Source organism: Sebastes umbrosus, chromosome 16 (assembly GCF_015220745.1).
Source record: "Sebastes umbrosus isolate fSebUmb1 chromosome 16, fSebUmb1.pri, whole genome shotgun sequence".
In the NCBI taxonomy this organism is placed as follows: domain Eukaryota; kingdom Metazoa; phylum Chordata; class Actinopteri; order Perciformes; family Sebastidae; genus Sebastes; species Sebastes umbrosus.
The window spans coordinates 23,988,363-24,012,477 of record NC_051284.1 but is presented as its reverse complement, the minus strand read 5'-3'; the positions used below and the strand labels follow the sequence as shown (position 1 = coordinate 24,012,477).

Below are 24,115 nucleotides of genomic sequence, written 5' to 3'. Positions count from 1 at the left end.
TTACTCTTCCATTCTCCTTTGTGTCTTTTGTTTGGAGAAGTAACCTATTTAGATGTGGATATCGCAACTATTCTAATCAATAATGGCCTACATTAATTCATTTTAAACATAACATATATCTCTGGACTTCAGTATGTGTTTCAGCAAGATTTCTGCTTATGTTCAAAACCTTCTCTTCTGTTGTTTGAGAAGTCGAGAATAAAGTCGTAATATTTTGAGAAAAAAGTTGTAATATTACAAGAGTAAAGTCATACTACTTCAAGAAAAAATCTGCCTGACCTATAATCTGCTGTGCATTACGTTACTGCTCTGCTGATAGTATCCCCTTAAGATTGTCTGACAAAAAAGCGGCTGTACGGAATACAGAAGCAAAGCATCAGAAATATTTGCATATTATCTGATATACTGAAATCCAGGATGTTATAAATTGATTATTTACAGTGCAAACAAAGTTTGAATATGGAAAACAGTGAGAATTCAAAAGGGCAGGGCGCTGTATTTGTTTTTCTTGGCACGTTCTCCGTATTGACCTCAGGCCTAGATCCGTTGTACTCGGAAGTGAAGGGGAGCCAGAGGGGACATGGTCTACCCTGGAACCTGATTGGCCACCACTCAGAACCCCAGGCAAAATCTGTCTTGTAATTGGGTACTTTGTTCTCACTCGGAGCGCCAGCTAGTCGCAGCACCGCTTTACGGGGGCGTAGAGAGGTGGAACTTCAAAATATAATAACCCTGAACGAGTTTAAAAATGTGCAAATGTTTTATCTGATAAGCTTCAATTTTACTCAGTTATATGTGCTTTTATGTTAGTTGCTGAAACTGTGTTGCTGCTATTCTTGGCCAGGTCTCCCCTGTAAAAGACATCTTTGATCTCAATGGGACAAACCTGGTTAAATAAAGGCTAAATAAAAATAATAATAAAAATTGGCATCACATTGTGGCCACCTCTAGACATCCCTTTACCTCCCCAGTTAAAAACATCCTAGAATTGCCACTGGTTGTGCTTGAATGCTGCATGATTATAAAAGCACTTTTCACCAGAGATTTAAACTGATAATCGGTAAATTGTAGCTGTGAAGATGTTTATGTTGCAGATCCCTGCCATATCCCACCTAACTCCTCTGAATCAGACTTAATATTCAATAATACCTCAATCAAGGGTTTGGTAATAATACTTTATCCACTCTATCTACTACATTAGAGGCAGCTGTGATAGCTCCTCAACACACTTCTATTTCAAACGATTACTCCTGAAACAAAATACATGTAAAGCAGCGTGGGAAAGCGCTGCTCCTTCTCGTTATGCAAAGCCTCGCAGGAGATAAGCCGTGACCGTTAACAAAACGGCAGGTTTTTCTGGAGCGCTACAGCTGGCCACAGGTTCAAACTGTCAACATCACATGGGCACAAACCTGCTGCCTGTTGTTGTGGCTTTACACAGGAGCTTTGCCAGATGTGACGTGTGATTTTACTAACTGGCAGGTTGAAAGGCAGAGCGAGAGGTATCTCAAATATGGACTATTTCCATTCGGGATCTGCCATCTCTTCTCATCGTCTCATGTCACATGCCTTGAGACAGGAAATGGATAGTTAAAAGTTACCTCAGGGAACACACCTGGGCAGAAGAAAAGGTTTCTCTCTGAGCTTGTAGAAAATCCACAAATCAGTTGTCAAGTAATGCAGAGAGCCGGATCAAAGGAGGCTCGTTAGATGAAAGTTTTAAAACAAGATTTAGACTTTTACATTTATTTCTAGTTTCTCCAAAGACTTGCTTTTACTTGAGTAATTTTCTACTTTCTTCTTCTTCTTTTTTTTTACACATTTTTAATGAGCATTGCTGTCCAACATTTTCATTGCCAACGACTGCTTCTCTGTAATTGTTGTGCACATGATAATAAAGAACTTGAAACTTGACTTTTGTTTTGTAATCCTCAGGTACTGGCATGTATTTCTGTACTCTATAAACTACATCAAGATACAATTAATGTCACATAAAAGGACTTACCAGCATATAAAAAGTGAAGGTCATCATGGGACACCCTGCTGGACTCTCTCTCTCTCTCCTTGTGTTCTGGCATTTCTCTACTGCCTCTGTCAAAATGAAATAAATTATTTTAATAAAAGACATTAATTAATGATATCCTTAATTTTTTTATAATCAACAAGCAATTTGTTGTATTTTAGTAGAATACTGAAAGCATCAGAAAGACAGAACTGAGTGCACATTAACATCTGTTTATTTATTGCAAGTAATATCGTTATTGCGAAAGTAATCGCATATTTTCCTCATATCGTGCAGCCCTTGTGGGTTTAAATCCTCCTGGTTCAAAGAAGTGTCAATGACCTGTTTGGTGCTTGGTGGTTATTTCAGAAGATTTGTTTGGCCTCACCAGGAGAGTGTAAAGACATACAGAACAGTAAGATCAAGAGGAAGATGGTCAACGAGCCATTCTCTATCCGCTGCTCGTCCAAACCTGACTGCAGGACGGCCTGACTGCCAAGCAGCCTACATGGAGGGAAAAAGTGAGTAAAAAGGCCTGCGTTTTCCAGCAGGGTCTGAGCGAAAGACCCAGACTCTGTCCAAAGCTGTGAAGCCATGAATGTGTTTCGGCATTCGCTCATTCACACGTCAAACAAGTTTCCCCTCAATGGAGGGCTCTTTCTTCGCCGGCTCTGATTCAGTGGAAATGCAAATGTTAAGGTCTTGCTCTGATTTGATGGAACTATTCATTTTGTCAGCTCGCCCCCCCTCCACCTCCACCTCCACCTCCACCACCACCACACCCTCACTGACGCTCAACAAATGCACCATGACGCTGTCACTCGCCCCACCACTCTCCACTGCCAACCTGATATTCAACTGTCCGACAGACTTAAAAACACCACACCTGCACACTCAAACTTAAACATCACGATACAAATATATTACATTTTACTCGAGTCTGAGGACATAATGTCTTTCATTCTGTATGCTACTGCCACACATGTACAGGTGTGGTTTGGGTGGTGTATGACTCTTCCTACAGTAGTTCAACATGCAACCTGTGTGATGACAGGTGGAACCTTGAAAATGTAATTAATTCTCAATGTAGGGTCCACTATTTGCATACAGCAGACGGTCAATTAATTAAGATTTAGTTCACAATATGACTTACATCATACCTTTTTTATCATCTCTCTCAACGAGATGATGTAATTGATGTGAACTGTTAAAATAAAATAACCTGTTAAAGGCCCACAGAGGTAAATTAATCCAATATTTCACAAAAGACTTGAGAATTTGTGGAGCAGAACTGTTTTTCTTCTTTCCTCTCTCATTAATCAATCAACTGTATATGTAGTGGTAAAAACTAGCTCCACCTCGACCAGCTGTAACAATAAAATGCTGCATACTCATTGATGCATGTACAATCTAATAATGAAATATATAATAATGTGTCACTTACACAAGTGTTTTTCTTGCTTTTACTTAGTACTTTTACTTTTAATACTTTACGTACATTTATTTTGCTCATTATAGTTCTGTACTTTTACTTAAGGAGTTTGAATGCAGGACTTTTATAATGATATATTAGTACTTTTACTTAAAGTAAAGGATCTGAGTACTTCTTCCACGATCGAGTCAATCTGAGTACATAAGCCGACATCAAGTCAATCTGAATACTTAAGCAGACATATCATCGATGCTTCATCTTTTTTATGTCTTTCTTTCTTACTAAAAGGTACAGTGTGTAAGATTTGGCGACATCTAGTGGTGTGGTTGCAGATTGCAACCAACTGAGTACCCCTCCGTTCACTCCTCCCTTTCCAAGACTGTAGTAATGTGAGTCGCCGAGTGAAAAACAGTGGTAATGCCAGTCGCCTCTCTCAGAGACCATCCTTATCATAATAACACTACTTTAGCAGCAATGGAAGTCAGACGGCGGTTTGGCAGTACAACGGTTTTGCACTCTGCGGCTCACGTTACCGCAGCTTCACATGCGTGTCGGAGAACTTCGGTGGCAAAAGGCTCTCTCTAGAGTCAGTGTTTGGTTTTTCCGTTCTGGGCTACTGTAGAAACACGGCAGAGAAACATGGCGGACTCTGTGAAGAGGACCTGTTCCCTATGTAGATATGAAGGGCTCATTCTAAGCTCACGAAAAGACAATGATTCTTAGTTTCAGGTGATTATACACAAATGAAAATGTAGTTATGAATATTATATTTCTGCTAATAGAAATGTTACACACTGTTCCTTTAAAGGATGTACTGCTAAATGGGGCATCATAATGTGTAGCTAAAAAAATGATTAGTCTGTTAAAAGTGTTTTGGTTTTTCCTCGACATGTAGTTTCAATGAGGTCAGAGCACAACTTCTTATATTAATCCATGGACATATATCCATCTGTACTTCCCATTAGGCAAACTGGAAACCTGACACTGAGAACAATGAAGTCACACAAGAAAAGCCTAGTGAAACTGAAGCTTAACACATACGACAGCATGCACACAACACATTCACAAATCAGGCCCTTAAATCTGCCTCGCGGTGGAACCTTGTCATCTCCACAGCGCACATTACAGGTTGGTGAATATCCATATTTGGAGTGCGAGTGACTTGATTGGAGGAGGCTCCATGGAGCCACAAGTTGACGGCGCCAAATGAGGCAGGGCCACAGCAGGTTCATGCCATTAGTGCAGCTGAGTGTGTGAAGTGGACGCTCCCTTATACAGGTAGGCAGGCATAAACTTTAGTGGAGGGCCTCGGGGCCGCTTGGAACTCGCAACCCATTAAAGGATTTGCCAAGACACGTAAATAACCCAGGTACTCACTACCTGACACAAGGTGTGGCAGCAAGACAGTGAGGAGGTGGACATTTTTGCTTGAGGCCTTTCTGTAAACAAATGAAGCATTATGCAAATACATGGGCTGATCTTTTTATTGTGCTTATATAACGCTGCCTGTCATAAATGCATGACAGATTAAAATCAAAGCTTTAAATATTGACTGAAATGAGAGGGCATGTTGGTTCACATAAAACGTACAACTGTCCTGCATACCAAGTTATATTTCAAGCCAATCTTTGTCCCATTGCTTATAAAGCCCAGTCATAAAAACAGCTTACTTCACAAACAAATCCATAAATGCAGACTGATGACTCAGGATCAACCTGTGTCCTCATGCTGGATGAATACAGCTGGCCCATCTTTTCTGGTGGAAAAGAGCCACCATGTGGACAAATGAAGGTCCTGCAGCTTTAGATATTACAGTACTGCCTATTTGTTTCTCTGCAGGGGCTGTATTTAATTATTATGATGGAGTATTAGGGCCACATTGAGGAAATATTTACCCATTTTAATTTATGAAAAATTGGGATAATAATAGTGATAATGATAATAATAATGCTGAGCAATACACCTGACCCCTGGACCAATAAGGGCCCGAAACAGCTATAGATTTATTATGATGTTTAGGTATGAAAAGTATCTACTTTAGGTCTTTGCTTTGCTTTTATGCACCTTCTCCACTCCCATATCTTCCAATCATGCACATCCACTGCCCATAATTACTTAAGTTAGGTTTGATTAAATAATCTTTTGTTGAAACTTGATCATGGTGTGTCAACATGCTTGTCTGTCTTTGCCTGCAGATACACAAATCACACCACCTCTCCCATGTTGGTGTCTCTGTAAAACACACTATACACACTTACCTATTACTCCTCCGTTCACATATTGCAGGTACCAAAAACACAAATTCATATTGCTTGTTCTTTGTGATTTGTCTCATCAGAAGAGTAGGATTGGATAAAAACATTAGCTGCATACCAGTTCTCATAATGTAGTTTATTACATGTTTAAAGAGAAACGGCCTCGAGCTGGATAATCATTGCTGGGTCAGATGCCTCTATTGCTTTTAAGCCTGTTGATTCATGTATAAAACAAAAATTAAATAATACACACAAACACATCCTTCTGTTTTTGAGCCCAATACGGATTCTTGACCTTCATGTGTCTTATTTGTTGTCCAAGCTCAATAAAATATGTTTCCAGCTGCAGTTTTCAATGTATCCACTGGGTGGCAGCAGTTTATCTGTCATGTTGAGCAGCTTCCTGCCATCCATCCCTCTGGACTTGCAGAGGTGGAAAACACTGCATGCCATTGCAGCCACGATGATGAAGGTCACACCTTTACGTAGTCCAGAAGTGTTATTGAAACATGGATTTGGATGTTTTTTTGCATTTTTTTCCCAACTATTGTCAGTCAACAACATAAATGTTCCTCCTGAGGAATCAGCGACCATGTTTCCATTTATAATGCCAATCCCCTGGTACCTCGGTATCACTGTAAAGTGGGAAGTGTCGGACCTGTTTTATGCTTGACCCAGTAGCACCAGATCCACTGACTCCTGCTGAAAATATTAGTCAGCTCCTGTAGGCATGAAGGTGAGTGTACAGTCCTTGATCGTTCCACTCACAGAGCGCAGGAAGTCTCAGGATCAACATTAAAGAGTAACAACACCAGAAGAAAATAAGCATTATTCGCATTATGCATGTTTTCACCTGCTTGGAGTACCACATGTCTGGATGTTGCCGTGCAGCTGTGAAGTTAAGACCATCCAAAACTCCAGTTACAGTTATTCTAATATTACCTGAACTGTTTTTATTATTATTTCTGTGTCAGATGTCAGTCAAATGGTGCCTTCAAATGGAGTCGTGTTTACCGTGTTCACAAGAAGAGTCCATATGAACGCCCCCCTCTTGTGGTATTCACGACTTCGTAAGTGGAACGTTTCTGAAAGCTCCGAGTTCAAGAGTTGGGACGTGTTTGTTGACGTTATCAGAAATGGCGGAGTCCATGGAAGTTCATTTTTCGGTGCATAATAAATTTATATATTGTCATTTTAGTCGTATATTTTTTCTTCTTCGTAATTTTATGATATATCTGAGGAAAATGTTGATATTCCCAACAGCCTCATCTTTTTCCTCTGTCATTATGTCTTTGCATTTCCTGCATTATGTTACCCACTTTCTGTTAAATATTGCCGTTGCTTAGCAGCGGTCTTCTCATGACTTAACCACGACTTCCCATGTTGTAAACACAAGCTCACAAGTTTCATTTGAAGGCACCAAAAGTCCAGTAAAATATCACAGAGGTCATTATTCACCAAGGAAACCAAATCAATCGTGACTCACAGATCATTCATGTTGGAAAGACACGAGCAGCAAATTCTGATACTTGTGTCAGGAGAAATGTGACAGTTTCCTTTAATTCATTCATGATTGAATCACAATCTGCTGCATATTTCCTCACACACTTGTCAAACTAACTAATCAAAGACGGAAGGGTCGTGAAAATTGGGGTAAAAACCTGACAACCAACAACACTTTGAACAAACACTCGGATTGGCATAACTTGTGAATGTGACGTTTGTTCTTAAAATATATTTTCAAGTAAAAAAAAACTAAAATCTGGAAACCTGATGTGACACCTAAACATCATTCTGTGTCACTAAAATTAAGTATTGCTACTTTATCGATGAACAAACACTTTTTTTGATCGTGTGGCAGCCGGCATTAGGAGAAAAAAAACATTGTCTCACAGTAAAATTATATGATTTCACTGTTTCATTTCCAGTGAATGAGAATTAAGATGAGGTCAAATCTGAGACGACATTAAAGCACACAAAATGGACATCCAGACGTGCAAAAATACGTGCCTTAAAATACCTCACATTAGCCTACACACACACCCAGTCATACACGGATGGTGGAGAAGCTGCCATGCAAGGCCGTGAACCTGCTCAGGAGTTTGGGGTTCGGTGTCTTGCTCAAGGACACTTCAACATGCTATCAGGAGGAGACATCGACCATGATGTCTACTGCCTAAGCTACTGTCGTCCATCACACACAAGCAGCAGACTGACGTACAGTATGGCTGCTGAATGAGCTTCGTAAAAATGTATACTATATTGGAAGACAACTTTTTTCATGCATCTTTTTCCAGGCATTGTGGGTATTCACTAAAATCATTCTTCATAGGGCTGACCCGAATGCTTCGAAGCTTTGACCGTTGCCATGGTAATCAACCTCCAAATGAGTATTTGAATCTTATTTATATGTAATAGGGCTGTCAAAGTTAACGCGATAATAAGGCGTTACATTTTTTTTAACAGCGACTTTTAGATTGTAGCATGCTCAGTTTTAAAGCTAGAGTGAAGATACTGGCATTATACGAAACTAGAAAACCTAAGGAATCCATTGGTACCAGCCATGTCATACTAGCTTGTCATGAAGGAGGCTAAATAATGCTCCAAACTTACACTACATTTTGGTGAGGAAAAACTGTCAAGACTATTTTCAAAGGGGTCCCTTGACCTCTGACCTCAAGATATGTGAATGAAAATGGGTTCTATGGGTACCCACAAGTCTACCCTTTACCTTTACAGACATGCACACTTTCTGATAATCACATGCAGTTTGGAGCAAGTCATAGTCAAGTCAGCACACTGACACACTGACAGCTGTCGTTGCCTGTTGGGCTTGAGTTTTGAGCATAATTTTCATGCTAAATGCAGTACCTGTGAGGGTTTCTGGACAATATTTGTCATTTTTTTTGTGTTATTAATTGATTTGTAATAATAAATATATACATACATTTGCATAAAGGAAGCGTATTTGTCCACTCCCATGTTGATAAGAGTGTTAAATACTTGAAAAATCTCTCTTTAAGGTACATTTTGAGCAGATAAAAAAATGTGCGATTAATTTGTGATTAAATATTTTGTTGTGTGTAGAGGTGAGTGTGTTAACAGTAGTTTGGCAGACAAACAGACAAAAGAACATGTCAGCTTGCTGCGCCGCGCCGCGAAGCTTCGAATAGTTTCGAGTATTTCTCACCGAAGCTTCGAAACTCAAAAAATGGTATTCGGGACAGCCCTAATTCTTCATGATGTAAGCTGACATTCTGAGCCTAGAGGGTCGATGGTATGTTCTTAAAGAGCTTTTTGTAGCTACATTACTACAGTACTTTGAATAATACTAAAGGACAATATGTACATTTTAAAAAGAACGTGTTATAGCTACTTTTTATTAGGATTTCTATGCCTCAGGCATTCTGCTTTCAGATTATCTGATGTGCCCTTGAAAAACAGATATTCTTCTTGAACTTGTTCCTTCTCAGGATGATAACAATAATCTTTGCAAGAGTGTTTTGTTTTTTTTTATCCCGAGCTCTTTGCAGGAGATATTGAAAGTGTAATCAGGGTCATTTAAGACCGTGATCTCCTTAACCGCACATGGAAATGGGTCGGGATGCATTATGAGATGCAGCGAACACAGCAGCATGGAGTTACTGTGCCTCCGTTGACAGTAGAGAGCACAGTGAGTGGTTTGGGCATTTGAAGACTCAGTTAAGTTTGGTTTTCTGGCTGTTCTGATATTTTGTACACATCTGCACACCAGCCCAGTTTACACAGCTGTCTGTTTGTCTTCACCCCATGCAGTTAATGGGGGAGGACTGCTTATGAGAAGTGGCTGAGGAAGGTAGAGGTGGTGTAGCAGGGCGATTGGGTTGGTTCTTCCTTCCATCATTCTACTTTAAGGTAGCCATTAGCATCACCTCCCCTTCCTCTACTCCTCTCTCTCGTCCTCCCACCACCCACATCTCCTCCCGCCCCACCATCCAACAGATGGTTTGACCAACCGTCCTCGGGCCCCTTGTGGAATCGTAGCCGCAACGTTTTGCGGATGACAAAGCGCTCTACCATGAAGGAGGCGCAGAACCAGGGTACAGCGTACTCCGCCGTGATCAGTCCCATGAAGTTGTAGCGGAACTCAGAGTAGTCCCAGGGGCAGGCGTTGAACTGGCGCAGCAGCAGCCCCGTGCCGAACTCCCACAGGTATGTCCATAAAGTGTAGATGATGCAACGCAGCAGCACAGGGCAGCGGTCGCGCAGCTTCAGGTACATCCGCTCCACGATGAGGATACAGGTGCCGTAGATGAAGAGCGCCCACACGCTAGTCACTCCAGGGAATTTCCAGTTACAGTTCACCACAAACTCCCAGGCGGCTGTGAACATGACCTCACAGAAGTAGCCGTGGATGGCGTAGAGGTACCAGCGTGACAGCGCTGTCAGAGGTACAGGAGCCTCTGGGGTTTCCTTGGTAACCATCCTTCCTCTTGCTTTCACTCAAATTTTCTATCAGTGATGATGCGATGCAGGTCTGAGGAGAAAGGAGCGAAAGAAAGTGACACAAAGGAAACACGGTATAATATATGAATAAATAAATAAATGACTCGATAAATAAATATGTCATTAAATATAGCAAAAATAATATTAAAAATAAATGTAGCCATTAATTAATTGATAAAATGTGACATACATTAATATTTCTGTTTTAATTTAACTTATTTATTAATATATATCTTTGTATTGATTACCTTATTTATTTAAACATTTAAATTTCCCTTTTATTTATTTATGTATCTATTCTATTTCATTTTTAAATATATTTATTTATTTTTGCATTTATTTTTTATTTATAAATAAATAATAAATAAGGGAATTAATACAAAGATAAATAAATAAAGGCGCAAATTAAAACAGAAATATGAATTTATGCCACATTTTATCAATTAATTAATGGCTACATTTATTTTTAATATTATTTTTGCTACATTTATTCATTTATCTAGTCATTTATTTTTTATTATTATTAGGGTGTCCCCAAATCAACCAGGGCTGAAATCTTAAAGCTGCCTTCATATGATAAAAAAGTTGCTCTTTGCTCACTGTGAGGTCGGGCAGGTAGGTATAACATGTCATCGTAAAGTGTGCAAGGAAGCTAGTCACTGTTTCTAGTCAACAACAACAGTTGTAGCTGTCATCTCATTGGTTGCGCTTTGAAAGGCCAGTAGCAACCAAGGTCAAAGTAGCGCAGAGAAATTGAATTGCGAATGGTGCCAAGCCGAAGTTCAATCAGGGACAAGGCAGTGAAACCTTTGATTGACACAAGGAAGATGAAATTAGAGACGGCATGGCTTCAGAGGACTTTCCTGCGGCCTTCCCTCACTTGATGCTATTTACTGACTGACTGAGGGGGTCTCTTATGTAAGGTATAGCTTTATCATCTGACTGCCTACATCATGTGCTCTTTTTCCAAATCACGCAGCTTGGCGCACACAGGCTTTGGTATCAGGTGTCAGGAGGCCCACGCAGGGTTGGATCCTTCCTCTACTCTATTAAACACGCCGCGTGTCTAATAAAAAACACCGAAGGCAAACAACATCATACCGAGGAGTTCAAAGACCACAAGGTTGAGAGGACCACTGACTGTATATCTTCTACTATACAATGCTTCCAGAGGAAACTGTGTCATAACAGCAACCATTATACAATGGATCACTACCGCTCTGTAAAACACAAGCTCAGAGAGAGGTTAGGAGGACAAAAGCCTGTTTGAAGAACAAAAGCCGATTTTTTGGGCTCTTTTTGTCTTCAAAGGCTGGCGGGGGCCCAGAGTGGGCCCGTGGGGATTAGCACATTCTCCTAAAACAAGGAACAAGGGTTTCATGTGAGGGACTGGGCCACAGCGATGGACCACCTGACCTCATAAACCCCTTCTACCATCTTTTCACTGCCTGCCTGGGAAACTCTCCCTCTCCTCTCATCTATCCAACACGCCTGGGTCAAAGTCATGCACTCTGACATCCTCAAATGTCTTGTTTTAACCACAAATCAAAGCTATTCAGTTTACGGTCATAGAGGAGTAAAGAAACCAGAAAATATTCACATTTAAGAAGCTGGAATCAGAGAATTTGGACTTTTTTTTCTTCAAAATTAAAAAAAAAATGAAAGCAGAAAGACTAGAAATGGGAAAACAGCTAGCAGCACCTCACTGATTAACATGCTATATATGACATTTGTTTAATCTGCACAAAAACAGCAACAACAAGTCTACCGGAATTCACTGCGCCCGTCCAAATACATATAATATAATGTGTTAATTTGTTAGATTTAAAGGTGCTGGAAGGTGGAATTTGCTTTTGGACCAACACATTCTCACTCCCAACCCGTCAAATACCGCTGCTTGGTCAGCGCCCCTCGGCATCAAAGACCTACACACGGTAGTGAGGGTACCCTACTTGCGTTACTTTTGGGCGTGTCAGGGACGGCGTGTCGATCTACGCCTGTTACGCGCATAGTGTCCTTTTAAAATAAACTTCCGTTTTCACAGGAAGTTGGGTTTAGGCAACATAACCACTTGGTTAGGGTTAGGAAACAATCGTGGTTGACGTTAACTTCACTTACTAACGACTCACGTGACAAAATAAGTCAACATTACTTTTAGTTTTACTCGGGACAGCAACACTGGTCTCCTGGTTGAAAGTCTTTTGTTTGTTAGACCCATCCACCACGCCTCCCGCCCGCCGTTAGTGGACTATCACGCTATTAATACTACGTCACATACTGACGCTAGAGGGTGCGTCCGTGCGTTGGGCTCCGATGCCGAGGGGCGAGTTGGGAGTGAGACCGGGTTGTTTGGACAGAGTCAGGCTAGCTGTTTCCCCCTGTTTCCAGTCTTTATGCTAAGCTAAGCTAACTGGCTGCTGGTTGTAGGACAGATATGAGGTATTAATCTCATCACTGAATGATCTCTGGTCTGTATTAAAGCTCTGCTGTGATAGATCCAAGCACTCTCTCTGTTCACTACCAGGTGTTTTTACCCCCAATCTTACACCCGAGGATCACATGCCCTCTTTCTCCCCTTCCGCTTTTCTCCCCCCTTTTCACAGTTCAATCCCCCGTCACCTCTCTGTTTCCATCGCCTGACACCATTTGTTCTGCATTCACATGCCTTCCTGCCAAACAGCTTATACATACCAAAAATAGGTTTGAGACTCATCCGCTGCTGAAAAATCAACATTTCACCAAATCTTAAAATGTGTTTTGTATGTTTATAGTCTCTCTGTTTGTGTTAGTCTTTTCATTTTTAGTATACACGCACAATGAATGGCTATTTCAGGAGAGGTAAAGCTAGGTCAACTTGATTCAAAAAGCAAGAAATAAATCCTCAGTGCAAGTATTGACCCAGTGTAGGTTTTTCTCCTACACAAGTATATTTTTAGGTGTGTAAGAATTACTGTTAAATCAGTAACTCATGTCCTCAATGCCTCTTGTCTGTATATCAGATAGATCTTAATGGAATATCATAATGGCTTCTTAAGCAGTTTGGCAGCCTCTCCAGGTCAACACAGCCGGTCAGATTACATTAGAAATCCCTCGCATTGTTTACTGTACAAAGGCAGATTTGTTTATGTTGCGAAACAGGAAGAAAACGAGTTGTAACAGATCATTCTCAGCTATCTGAGATTCTGGTGATCACAAATGAAACGAGTGAATGAACGGTCACTTTTAACACATTTATGCCCCAATAAAGTGAAACCAGAGCTACATCCTCTTTGCTACAGCTATGAAAGAGGCTGGGAATGTGATCTGAAAGCACAGGAACAAACAATGAAATTAGGGCGAAACAGAACCTTTTGATGATCTCAACCATTTATGGTGCTTACTAGAGCTGCCAAAGTTAACGGGATAACGTGTTAACACAAATTTGTTTTAACGGCACTAATTTCTTTAACGCATTAACGCAACTTGCTTAAGTTGAGAGTGAAGATACTGGTATCATATGAAACACGAAATCCTAGGAATCCATTGGTACCAACCATTTCATACTAACTTGTCAGGATGCTCCAAACTTACGCTAAATTTTGGGTTCTATGGGTACCAACGAGTCTCCCCTTTACAGACATGCACACTTTATGATGATCACATGCAGTTTGGGAGCAAATCATAGTCAAGTCAGCACACTGACACACTGACAGCTGTTGTTGTCTGTTGGGCTGCAGTTTGCCATGTTATGATTTTAGCATATTGTTTTATGCTAAATGCAGTACCTGTGAGGGTTTCTGGACAATATTTATCATTGTTTTGTGTTGTTAATTGATTTCCAATAATAAATATATACATACATTTGCATAAAGCAAGCATATTTGCCCACTCCCATGTTGATAAGAGTATTAAATACTTGACAAATCTCCCTTTAAGGTACATTTTGAACAAATAAAAAAAGTGTGATTAATTTGCGATTAATCACGATTAACTATTTTAATCGATTGACAGCCCTAGTGCTTCCACATTGTTATCAGAATTAATGTGAGCATGATATATTAATGTTTTAAAGTGATATAATCTAATTTTGTGCTTTGACACGTTACTTTTATTTTAACTTTATTTATTTGGACAGTCCGATGTTTATCAGGGAAGAGAGAGAACAAAAGTCGCTGGTCGGACCAAAACCCAGTTGCTGTGATTATATGATCTTAAAAACCGCAAGACGCCAAGACGCCCTTTCTGTGTGTATTTAGTCATATCGATTGACTTGTTGCCTCAGCATGACACAGTTCACACACTGGGCGCTATTTGATTCTGTTGTTGTTATTGCAGCTGTTGTAGGATATCGCCCACCAGCCCACCAGCTCTCTCATCGGCCTTATGTATCGATCAGCGAGGTTCCTGGCAGCTCTTGCTGCGGACGACCCGCTTCGCCATCGCACTCTATTGAACCTCTCTACGGGACATCACAGTGTGATGGTGATCAGAATGGCGAGTGTGACAGAGCTGCCTGCTTTGTAAACCTCCCGATGACCACGGGGAGACAGAACGCAGGCAGGGTGCTGTCTGAACTGAAAGGGGAGGGAAGACTAAACCACGGAGGGGTTTGTCTGAGGACACGATGAAGACACCGACTGAGTGTATGTTTTTAAATGAAACACAAAGGGAAAGAGCGAGATAGAGAAAGGGAGCTTTGAACGGAGGTTGAAAAGAAAGCTGACAGGTCTGTCGGTGAGACTCTCCTCTGACAGCAGGTAAACAAACACAAGCAAAGAAAACACGCCGATATGAGAGTCAGCCACGGTTGAATTAAAAAAAAGCAATAAAAACAAAGAGGTGCTTTACTCTGCCGACAGCATGCTGACAGCTGTGAACTCTGACTCCGTGATTAAATCAGAAGCCTAACCCATCGCTGACCTCACTTCACGCCATAATCCCCGTTCATGTACTGTAGCTCTCTCTGGCTCTGGCGCAGATCCAAGGCCTATGCAGACTTCTGGAAGGTCACTTTGGGAGGCTGCGGCGGCGTGGCGTATAGAAACCAGCAGTATCCAATGCGGTTAAGTGTCAGTGACCAAGGTGACATAACCATCTCTTCAGCTGCCCTTGTAGTTGTGAAAACACTGCAGATTTTAGGGTCAAATTTCAGCTTTGTACCTTATTTTCCTGACATACACAAGCAAGGATACTGACGAGCTGACAGGACACTGCTGAAACAATTAGATGATTTATTAACTAGTTGATCGACAGATGACTAATTAACAACAATTCTGCTGATCGATTCAGTGTTTTAGTAATTTATCAAGCAAAAATGAAAAATGTTTGAAGGTTCCAGCTTCTTAAATATGAGGATTTGCTGCTTTTCTCTGTTTTATATAAATTTTTAGTTTGTAGCGGGCTCAGTTTTAAAGCTAGAATGAAGATACTAGTATCATATGAAACCTAAGGAATCCATTGGTACCAACCATGTCATACTAGCTTGTGCTAAATAACGCTCCAAACAACTGGCATGGCCCTTTTCAAAGGGGTCCCTTGACCTCTGACTTCTAGGTATGTGAATGAAAATGGGTTCTCTGGGTACCCACGAGTCTCCCCTTTACAGACATGCACACTTTATAATAATCACATGCAGTTTGGGGGCAAGTCATAGTCAAGTCAGCACACTGACACACTGACAGCTGTTGTTGCCTGTTGGGCTTCAGTTTGCCATGTTATGATTTGAGCATGTTTTTAATGCTTAATGCAGTACCTGTGAGGGTTTCTGGACAATATTTGTCATTGTTTTGTGTTGTTAATTGATTTCCAGTAATAAATATATACATATATTTGCATAAAGCAGCATATTTGCCAACTCCCATGTTGATACGAGTATTAAATACTTGGCAAATCTCCCTTTAAGGTACATTTTGAACCGATACAAAAATGTGCGATTAATTTGCGATTAACTACGGACAATCAGGTGATTAATCAGGATTAAATATTTTAATCGATTGACACCCTTAATCATTATAAATTGATCAATTAATTGAAAAAAAATATCTACAAATGAATCAAAAGAGAATGTACCCATGCAGCACTGCTAACCTGAAAGCTGATGCTGCCCATATAGTGAGACAGGTTTATGGCTTCTGGAGTCACCACTAATTGATCCTGACCAAATTTGCTTCTCTGTGTGGGTGATGAGCAATTGATTGAGTGATTGACGAGAAGTGTGTGTCAAGTGAGGGGGAGAGAAGAAGGTTGAGGGGGGGAGGGGGCGCATAAGAACTTTCCGCGGCAGCACAAAATAAACTGATGCCGATCAATTGCGAAGACAGATCAATTACCCCTGAAACAGCAAGCTGGCTCTAATCCTAAACAGCATCACATGTCTCCTGCGTCTAGAGAAAGTCAAATAGAGTTGTAATACCCTTTATGGCCTAAATATCCTTGAAAAATAAAGCTTGTTTGAAGTGTCGTACAGCCACGTCTAAGGACAAAAACATTCATAACTGTTCCCAACGGTCACACTCAAAGGCAGGACGAAAAGCCCAACGGCACAGAGAGGGACAAGCCGCAATAATCGTTTAAATATCCGCACACGTTGTTACAGGCATTCAATATTTGGCACTTGTTTCTACACACGCTCAAGCTCAAATCTGCCTTTATCACGTCTTCACAATGGGCCAAGTGCTGCATGAAGTGCTTGTCGATTTTGTAAAATTGTCAGACCCAGTCCACATCAGAAAAGTGTGTGGGGGGGGGGTTTTCCTATTTCTAATCCAGTATCCATGTGTCGATTATTAATTTAATCCCTTGGTACACGCTAAATATGTTTCCAACAAACGTATTTATTTAAGATTTTTATTTTATTATAGTAGGTGTGTGTTTGAATGTGTTTAAATTACTTTGTTTACATTTTCGAGGAATGTCTAATTTATTAGTTTAAGCCTTATCCTCCCTGGTCCTGATCTAACGACGTGGGCGAACAACACCTTCTCATCCCAATTCGTCACATACTGACGCTTTGTCAGACCTCTTGGTGTCACTTTATTGTTGCAGTACAGTGTGCTTAACATTGTGAATTCAAACAAAAATGCTTGCATAGGCTTAGGCAACAAAACCACTTAGTTAGGTTTAGTAAAGAACTACATGGTTGGGCTTCAAATGACTACATTTGTAAAGTGAAAATGAAACATTGTGAACACGCCCGTGTGTTTTTCCGCTGTTTATACTACGTCACCACACTCCCGCCGCACTTTCTCTGAGTGTTTAATATTGACGCGGATGGGTTTACATTGTAGTTCATTGAAAGCCTTGTGTGTCAGCATCACACGTCGAGGAGGTGTGACAAAGTATTGGTTTCTTGCGCCCTGGGAATGAGAACGGGCTGAGGTGAAAGTCACGCCAAATTTTTTGTAATCCAATCAATTTTCTCCTCTCGTAGCTAAACCTGCCAATTATCTCACAATTAATCAACTAATCGTTTGGTCTCTAAAATGTCTAAATAAATATATTATTTTGCCAGGTGGTATCTTGCAACAACCTCGGTGTTCAGATTGTAAAAACATGTGTGATTGACAGACAAAGGATGAAGTAGTACTTATTACATTTCCCTGCACTCTCAGCTATAAATATTCCCCCAGAGACACATAAAGTATCTGAGTATCACAAACAAGTTCGGCTTTTGATAGAGCTGGAGAGCCGCCATGAGGGCTAAGACTAAAAGCCTGGACGCAGCACGGCCAACAGAGCCTCATATAACATTATAGTAGGCATCCTTTCTATATCCGCAAGGTGAAAGCCTGGACAAAACAAGCAGAGTGGTGGGGGGCAGGGCTCTATGTACAGTAGGAGCTGCACTCTGAACGGTTCATATCCAAAAGGTCCTATTGATTTGTTACCGGAGATTCATAACCCTTTGTCCTTAACGTTGTATAGTAGATGTAAAAGCTTTTATATTACTTTGATAACCTTTAAAAAAGAGCTGTCATGTTTCTAATCCAATATAACGGGTTAGCATCCGGCTGCTAACTATATTTCAGTCAGACACTGTTGTTAAAAAAACTGACAAAATGCAAGAGCTGGGTAAGAAATCAATAAACATATGAATGATACGATTCCAAAATCTCATGGGATTTGGTTATTTTAATGTTGAAATACAGGGTTACATTTAAAAAATGTCATTTTCTGAACTTCTTAAAGTGTTCTAGCTTGATAAAATGATGTATATTCACATTACAAATAACTCTGAACGTGTTCCCAGGGTGTTCTGCTATTCACTATCAAAATAAAGGCAAGGATTCTCAAAAGAACATAACAAACAAAGTGTAAAAGCACCAAGAACACATTATCAATATACAACGATCCAAAGTGGAGGACTTAGATCGTTGTATATTGATAATGTGTTGGAATGTGTTTGTTATCAAAATGTCAGTATCGTCCTGTGCTAATTATCAGCTGGTTATTCATCTATAAATAGTTTCTAGATTGAATTATCTGTATTATATCAAGATATATACCTCTATTGTGATATACATGTACAATTAAGTATACCATGATAGGAGTAGGGCTGTCGCAATAACCGCAATATTAACAAGTGAACCGCAGGGGATGGAAAGCAACCACCACAACCACTATGTTTTTCTTTTTTGAATTCTTTGCAACCGGACGCAACCGAAGTATCTCAGCTGAAAAAACGCTGCGCTTCATTGCCCTTCTGCATTTAACAATAAACAAGTATTAGTAGATTTGTTATGTGTTATAAAGCAACAATGTACCTAATAATAACCTAATAATAAAGTTTATTTATTCAGCACTAAAATCAGGATAAATTAAGTGATTTACAATAAAAAAAAATTGCAATAATACCACATATTGCACTGTTGAGCCATTATCACCACAGGGGAAATTCCTTTACTGCGACAGCCCTTGATAGGAGATTTTAATACTGCTGAATTTAATATTCTTTTTTTATTTTTTTATTATTTCTCTCAGGAACAAAGTAAAAACCAACAAAAACATAAATAAAAAAAGTCTGGGTTTGTTGGTATATGAATGAAAGATAAGGAAAAACTGTGAGGTATACAAAGATCAACTGTGTTTGATTTCATATGGGAACTCAGTATCATCCAATATCCTGACTGTTATGGGTGTTGGGATGGAGAGGAAAACGTGTGTTCGGAGCAACTCTAATTCTTGTGTCTGCACATACTAGAAATATACTAGATACACTATAAAAGATGTATGATGTGTGGGGGGAGGGGTTTACAAAACTATTCAACCATCCGACACGCAGTTGTGATGCAGCATACTGTCAGCATAAGGCGTCACTTTCTGCTGATGTTTCAACAAAACCTCTCGGTCATTTCAACCTTCACGTTACGCAGACTGAGGTTATAGTGAGAAAGCCGTATGGTGCCTTATCTGAACGCTGTGTTGCAATCAGCTCTGACTTTTAATCTATTCTGTTGAGTAATCTAAGCTGCTGGGGGGGAGGTCTTCTTCTCTGCCTGTCTGTCAGTTCACCAGTCTGTCTGTCTCTTTATCACCCAATAAATATCCACAAAATTACCTTTAAACAAACTGACCTTTACAGTTCAAACCCTCTCATAGAGTATCTTCTCTTCTCCCTCGTTTACTCCCCCACACACTCATTACAGCTCTTGAGCTCTTAGCAGTTTAATGAAAGACCCTAAAACATGGGAGCTAAGCCCTCTGTCCTGAATAGCATGTGGGTCATGCCCCATAGATTAGAAATCTTGGAGCAGCTACAGAGAAGGCAGGAGATTCCGGTCATCATGTTGCAGCGGAGAGTAATGCCTCTAATGGTGGGGGATGCACGCGCATGTTAATCTGTTATCAGACAAAGAAGCTTTATAATCAATCGTTGACAATGCATAATTGATGCGTGCTGCTCTGCGAAGGTTTTATGGATAAAGATATTTGAAAAACAAACGAGGTTTTGAGCTAAACTGATCACCTGCTTTGAACAAATATTTAGCATGCGGTTTAGTGTTTTTGTGTGAACCTAAAGTCTAAAGAGGCCTCTTCTGAAGCAAACACACAAAAACAAATGTTTAAGTGGAGCCCGACTGATACTGGATTTTTGAGGCCAATACTGATATTTGAGAGTTTAAAAAACAAAAACCGATATATCTTGTTTGACGAATTTCTGCTAGTCGTTTTGTTGTCATTTGAAACCTTACTTTGTGTGATTTGTATGTTATATATAATTTATGTCTTACATGTCTATGTGTGCATATTTGCTTTTCTTGCCTTTATTCTTTTTATTGTTGAGCATTTTGTACCCGTATTGGAACAACGCAGCAGTACAGAAATAAAGTTTTGTAATTTTTGTGACTACACAGGATAAAAGTGGTTTGAGAAAGTAACTTCTTCCCCTCAACGAGTATATTTGAGTGTCTTTACTTTCAGCTCGTTCTCATTCCCAGGGTGTCAAATACTGCTGCTTTGTCACGGTCGTCGGCATTTGATACCGCCGCACATGGCACCCTTTAGCGTTGGAATGCTAAGTTTCTATTAACTAGAATATAAACCCATCCGCATCAATATTAAACTCTCAGGGAAAGTGCTGTGGTGACGTAGTTTAAAGAGCGAAAGAGACACACAGGCTGGGAGAGGAGGTGGATGGGTCCAACACAAGGCTTTCATCCAGGAGACCGCAACGTTCACAAAGTCAAAATCACATTTTCACGGTACAAACGCAGAAATTTAAACCCAATCATGTTGTAATTTCCTAAACCTAACTAAGTGGTTTTGTTGCCTAAGCCTAAGCAAGTGTTTTTGTTTAATTCACAACATTAAGCACGTGTTTACTGCAAGCAAAAAGTGTCAGTATGTGATGAGGTGGGATTTTCTAATTGGGCAGTCCCTACTAGAGATCTTCATTTAGCACATGTATAAACAAATATCTTTAAACTGTCACTGAACGAACAAACCGTGCTTTTATGGGTTAGTTTTCAACTGAACTGAACATGACAGTTTGGACCAGAAACAATCTGACATAAGGTTGCAGACCTATGAATGGTGCTGCATTCACACAAAAAAAAAGAAGTGAGCAAACTACACAGTCAGTGGCTACGAATCTTTGAAGTGAATCGGCAAAGCGATTTCTGATTTACACCTCTTATTCTCACTCACACACGGGAACATTTTGGTTAGGAAACTCTCCTCTGCCTCAACAAATGACCTTTTATGTGCCTTTAACCTGCTGTGCAAATGGGCATCCTCAACACACCCTATATGGTCTGTTATAATACGGAGCAGGAACTGAACAACCTGCATGAGTGCATTATGACAGGTCTGTGCTTTATACTACATTAACTTAGACAAGAGTGTCCACACAGCTGAGGTGGGCTTTTTGAAACTTCTTTCTTGGGTGTCATTTTGGGACTCCTTGCTGTGAAGGCATACTTTGAAAAAGGAGAACGGTCTGCAGGACAGATAATAATGCACACAGTGCACTTTCATAGACTAAGCTACTGGAGTTACCCTGCACTATACTCATTTTTAACAGTCTCTTCTGCACAATATTCACTTTTTTAATAGTCGTGTATCACAGCTGTTACCCTGCACTATATTCAGTTTTAACAGTTTTCCTCATCTCCTTGTATTTTTATATCTGGTATATTTTTTTGTACTTTGTACTACTAACTTTTTTACAGCCACTAACATGTTTTGCACTATGGAACTGTGATGCTGGAAAATTGAATTTCCCCCGGGATCAATAAAGTTACTATCTATCTATATATCTATCTATCTATATAGTCTACCAAGGCAGCAGCAGCAGGGATTATCTCACCCCAAATGATAGTGAACTGCAGGAATTATATGGAATAAATCAACCTAAAGCCACATATGACATAATTTTTTTGCATCCATAAATGTGACAAAGAACTGAAATCATGCCTCTGCTCTGTAGATCAAACTCCACTGGTTGTAATTACACTAGATGGCCAAAGTCATCATATTTTGTCCCTGGTAAACTATGAGCCAATGCGCAGGCCCAGCTGCTGTGGGACTCCTCTGCAGCATCACGCCTCCTTCACACTGAGCAGTGCGGTACCTTACAACATCATTTAAAACAATCCCCTCTGAAATTTGACTAAGGGGGACTTGGAAACACTTCATTGAAATATGCATGACACAATTACACACACAGGTTACTTACTATACTCCTCTTTGTGAGTTTATATACAGCCTATCCTTATTTTAAACAGGTGTAACAGCCCAAGTGTGCATAAAAAAACATGCATTAAGAGGAATGCATCCTGTTTTTTAACACTATGTGCAGCTATTTACTATATGCATTAATTAAATAAGAACACAGTTTGCTTGTAAAGCTGTCAACTTGCAAGCAAACACTCATTAACGCTATTTCCCATCTATAAGGCAGGATAAATGACATTTTATCACTAAAAAAGCTTCACAAACATATGTTATATATAATGCAAAGCCATGCTGACATGTTGACTACATGTCGTTCTCCAGCTCCAGCAGACGGACATGAATCATCCTCAGTGCAGCTTTTTCTTACCTTCAGATGGAGCTCTGCGGCGGTGTCTCCCTCAGCACACAGGCCGGCGGATAGAGCACATCACCCGGGGAGATTGTGCAGGATGTCTCGGTGGTGGTGGTGGTGGAGGTCTGCAGCTCGTTCTCTTTCCTCCCTCCACGGTGTCTCTCTGCTGTCCGGTGGAAATTGACACATTTTACTTCACTGCAGCAGCAGCAGCAGCAGCAGCAGCTCATGCTCAGACAGACTCACGCACTTCTTGCATCTTTTGGTTAACCCTTTCATCACCGCAGCGCAGCGTGCAGAGCGCCACACACACAAGTGTAGTATGGCTGCTGGGAATCCCTTCGGTCAGTCTGTGTGGATCCACTGTATGTTGAACAAGTTCATATTTAAGCACAGCTGCCACCCGAAATGATAAACACATCTTTTTTTTCAGCTTTTTCCAAGTAGAATTCACAATTTAGCACGTTTAAAGGTCCCATATCGTGCTCCTTTTCAGGTTCATACTTGTATTTTGTGTTTCTACTAGAACATGTTTTCATGCTGTAATGTTCAAAAAACACATTATTTTCCTCATACTGTCTGCCTGAATATACCTGTATTCACCGTCTGTCTGAAACGCTCCGTTTTAGTGCATTTCAATGGAATTGCAACAGAACTGCGTTGCTAGGTTACAGCTTGGGTCCATGTGTACTTCCTGTCAGCTGATGTTATTCACATACACTGCAACAGGAAATAAACTGGGACACATTTAGAATGTTTTTGTTTAAAACCGTGTGATGGTCTAAATATTGTATATTTGTGACATCACAAATGGACAGAAATCCTAACGGCTTGTTTCAAACGCCCAATTTCTGAATACGGGCTGTGAGTATTTCTCCGTATATTGAGGACTTTGATAGTTTAACAGTATTTTTATAGCACTTAAACCTGCTTTATAATGTAAAAGACCCAAAAATCTCTTTTTACAATATGGGACCTTTAAGCTACTTTTATGTCACATATTTAGCTAACTGTATCATATTATAAAATACTTTAATATATTGTTTTAATGGTAATTATTAACAAATTGTATTGCTATACTGTGTTTTCCCCTTATATTCCCATGTTATAAACCATTTACCAATTATTTAGTGTATAACCTGGTTATAAAAAAGCTTAACTAGCTATGAAACTTAGCTATAGTTCCAAAATTCTCAGAAAACCTACACAATCAACTCCCATTTTTGACTATTGTTCTCAAACTTTCAAAGACTTCCTGTTTCCCCAGACTTTCAGACCTCTATAGTAATCCTGTTTATACTCACTGTTCTTCCAGTGGGATGAATATTTCAGGAGTTTGAAGAAGAGGTGTGAACCCTCACACATATCCAGTGACAGGAGAAGAGGTGACACCGGCGCCAATAATAATGTCTCTTGCTCTTGGTAGGTTTGTTTTT

The 24,115-nt window shown here is 40.1% G+C and overlaps 1 protein-coding gene across 1 annotated transcript; it reads right to left on the bottom strand.

Annotated features, from left to right (window-relative positions):
* Positions 1 to 9,112: 9,112 nt before the first annotated feature.
* tmem229b (transmembrane protein 229B) lies at positions 9,113 to 23,194 on the bottom strand. The gene is made up of 2 exons (XM_037796296.1): positions 22,695 to 23,194; positions 9,113 to 10,205 (listed from the first exon to the last, which is right to left on the bottom strand). The coding sequence occupies exon 2, from the start codon at positions 10,151 to 10,153 to the stop codon at positions 9,569 to 9,571; it is 585 nt and encodes a 194-aa protein (XP_037652224.1). The 5' UTR covers positions 10,154 to 10,205; positions 22,695 to 23,194; the 3' UTR covers positions 9,113 to 9,568.
* Between the last annotated feature and the right edge of the window lie 921 nt (positions 23,195 to 24,115).

Excerpts from the sequence above, each read along its gene's own strand:
- tmem229b (XM_037796296.1), bottom strand. The coding sequence starts at position 10,153 with ATGGTTACCAAGGAAACCCCAGAGGCTCCTGTACCTCTGACAGCGCTG.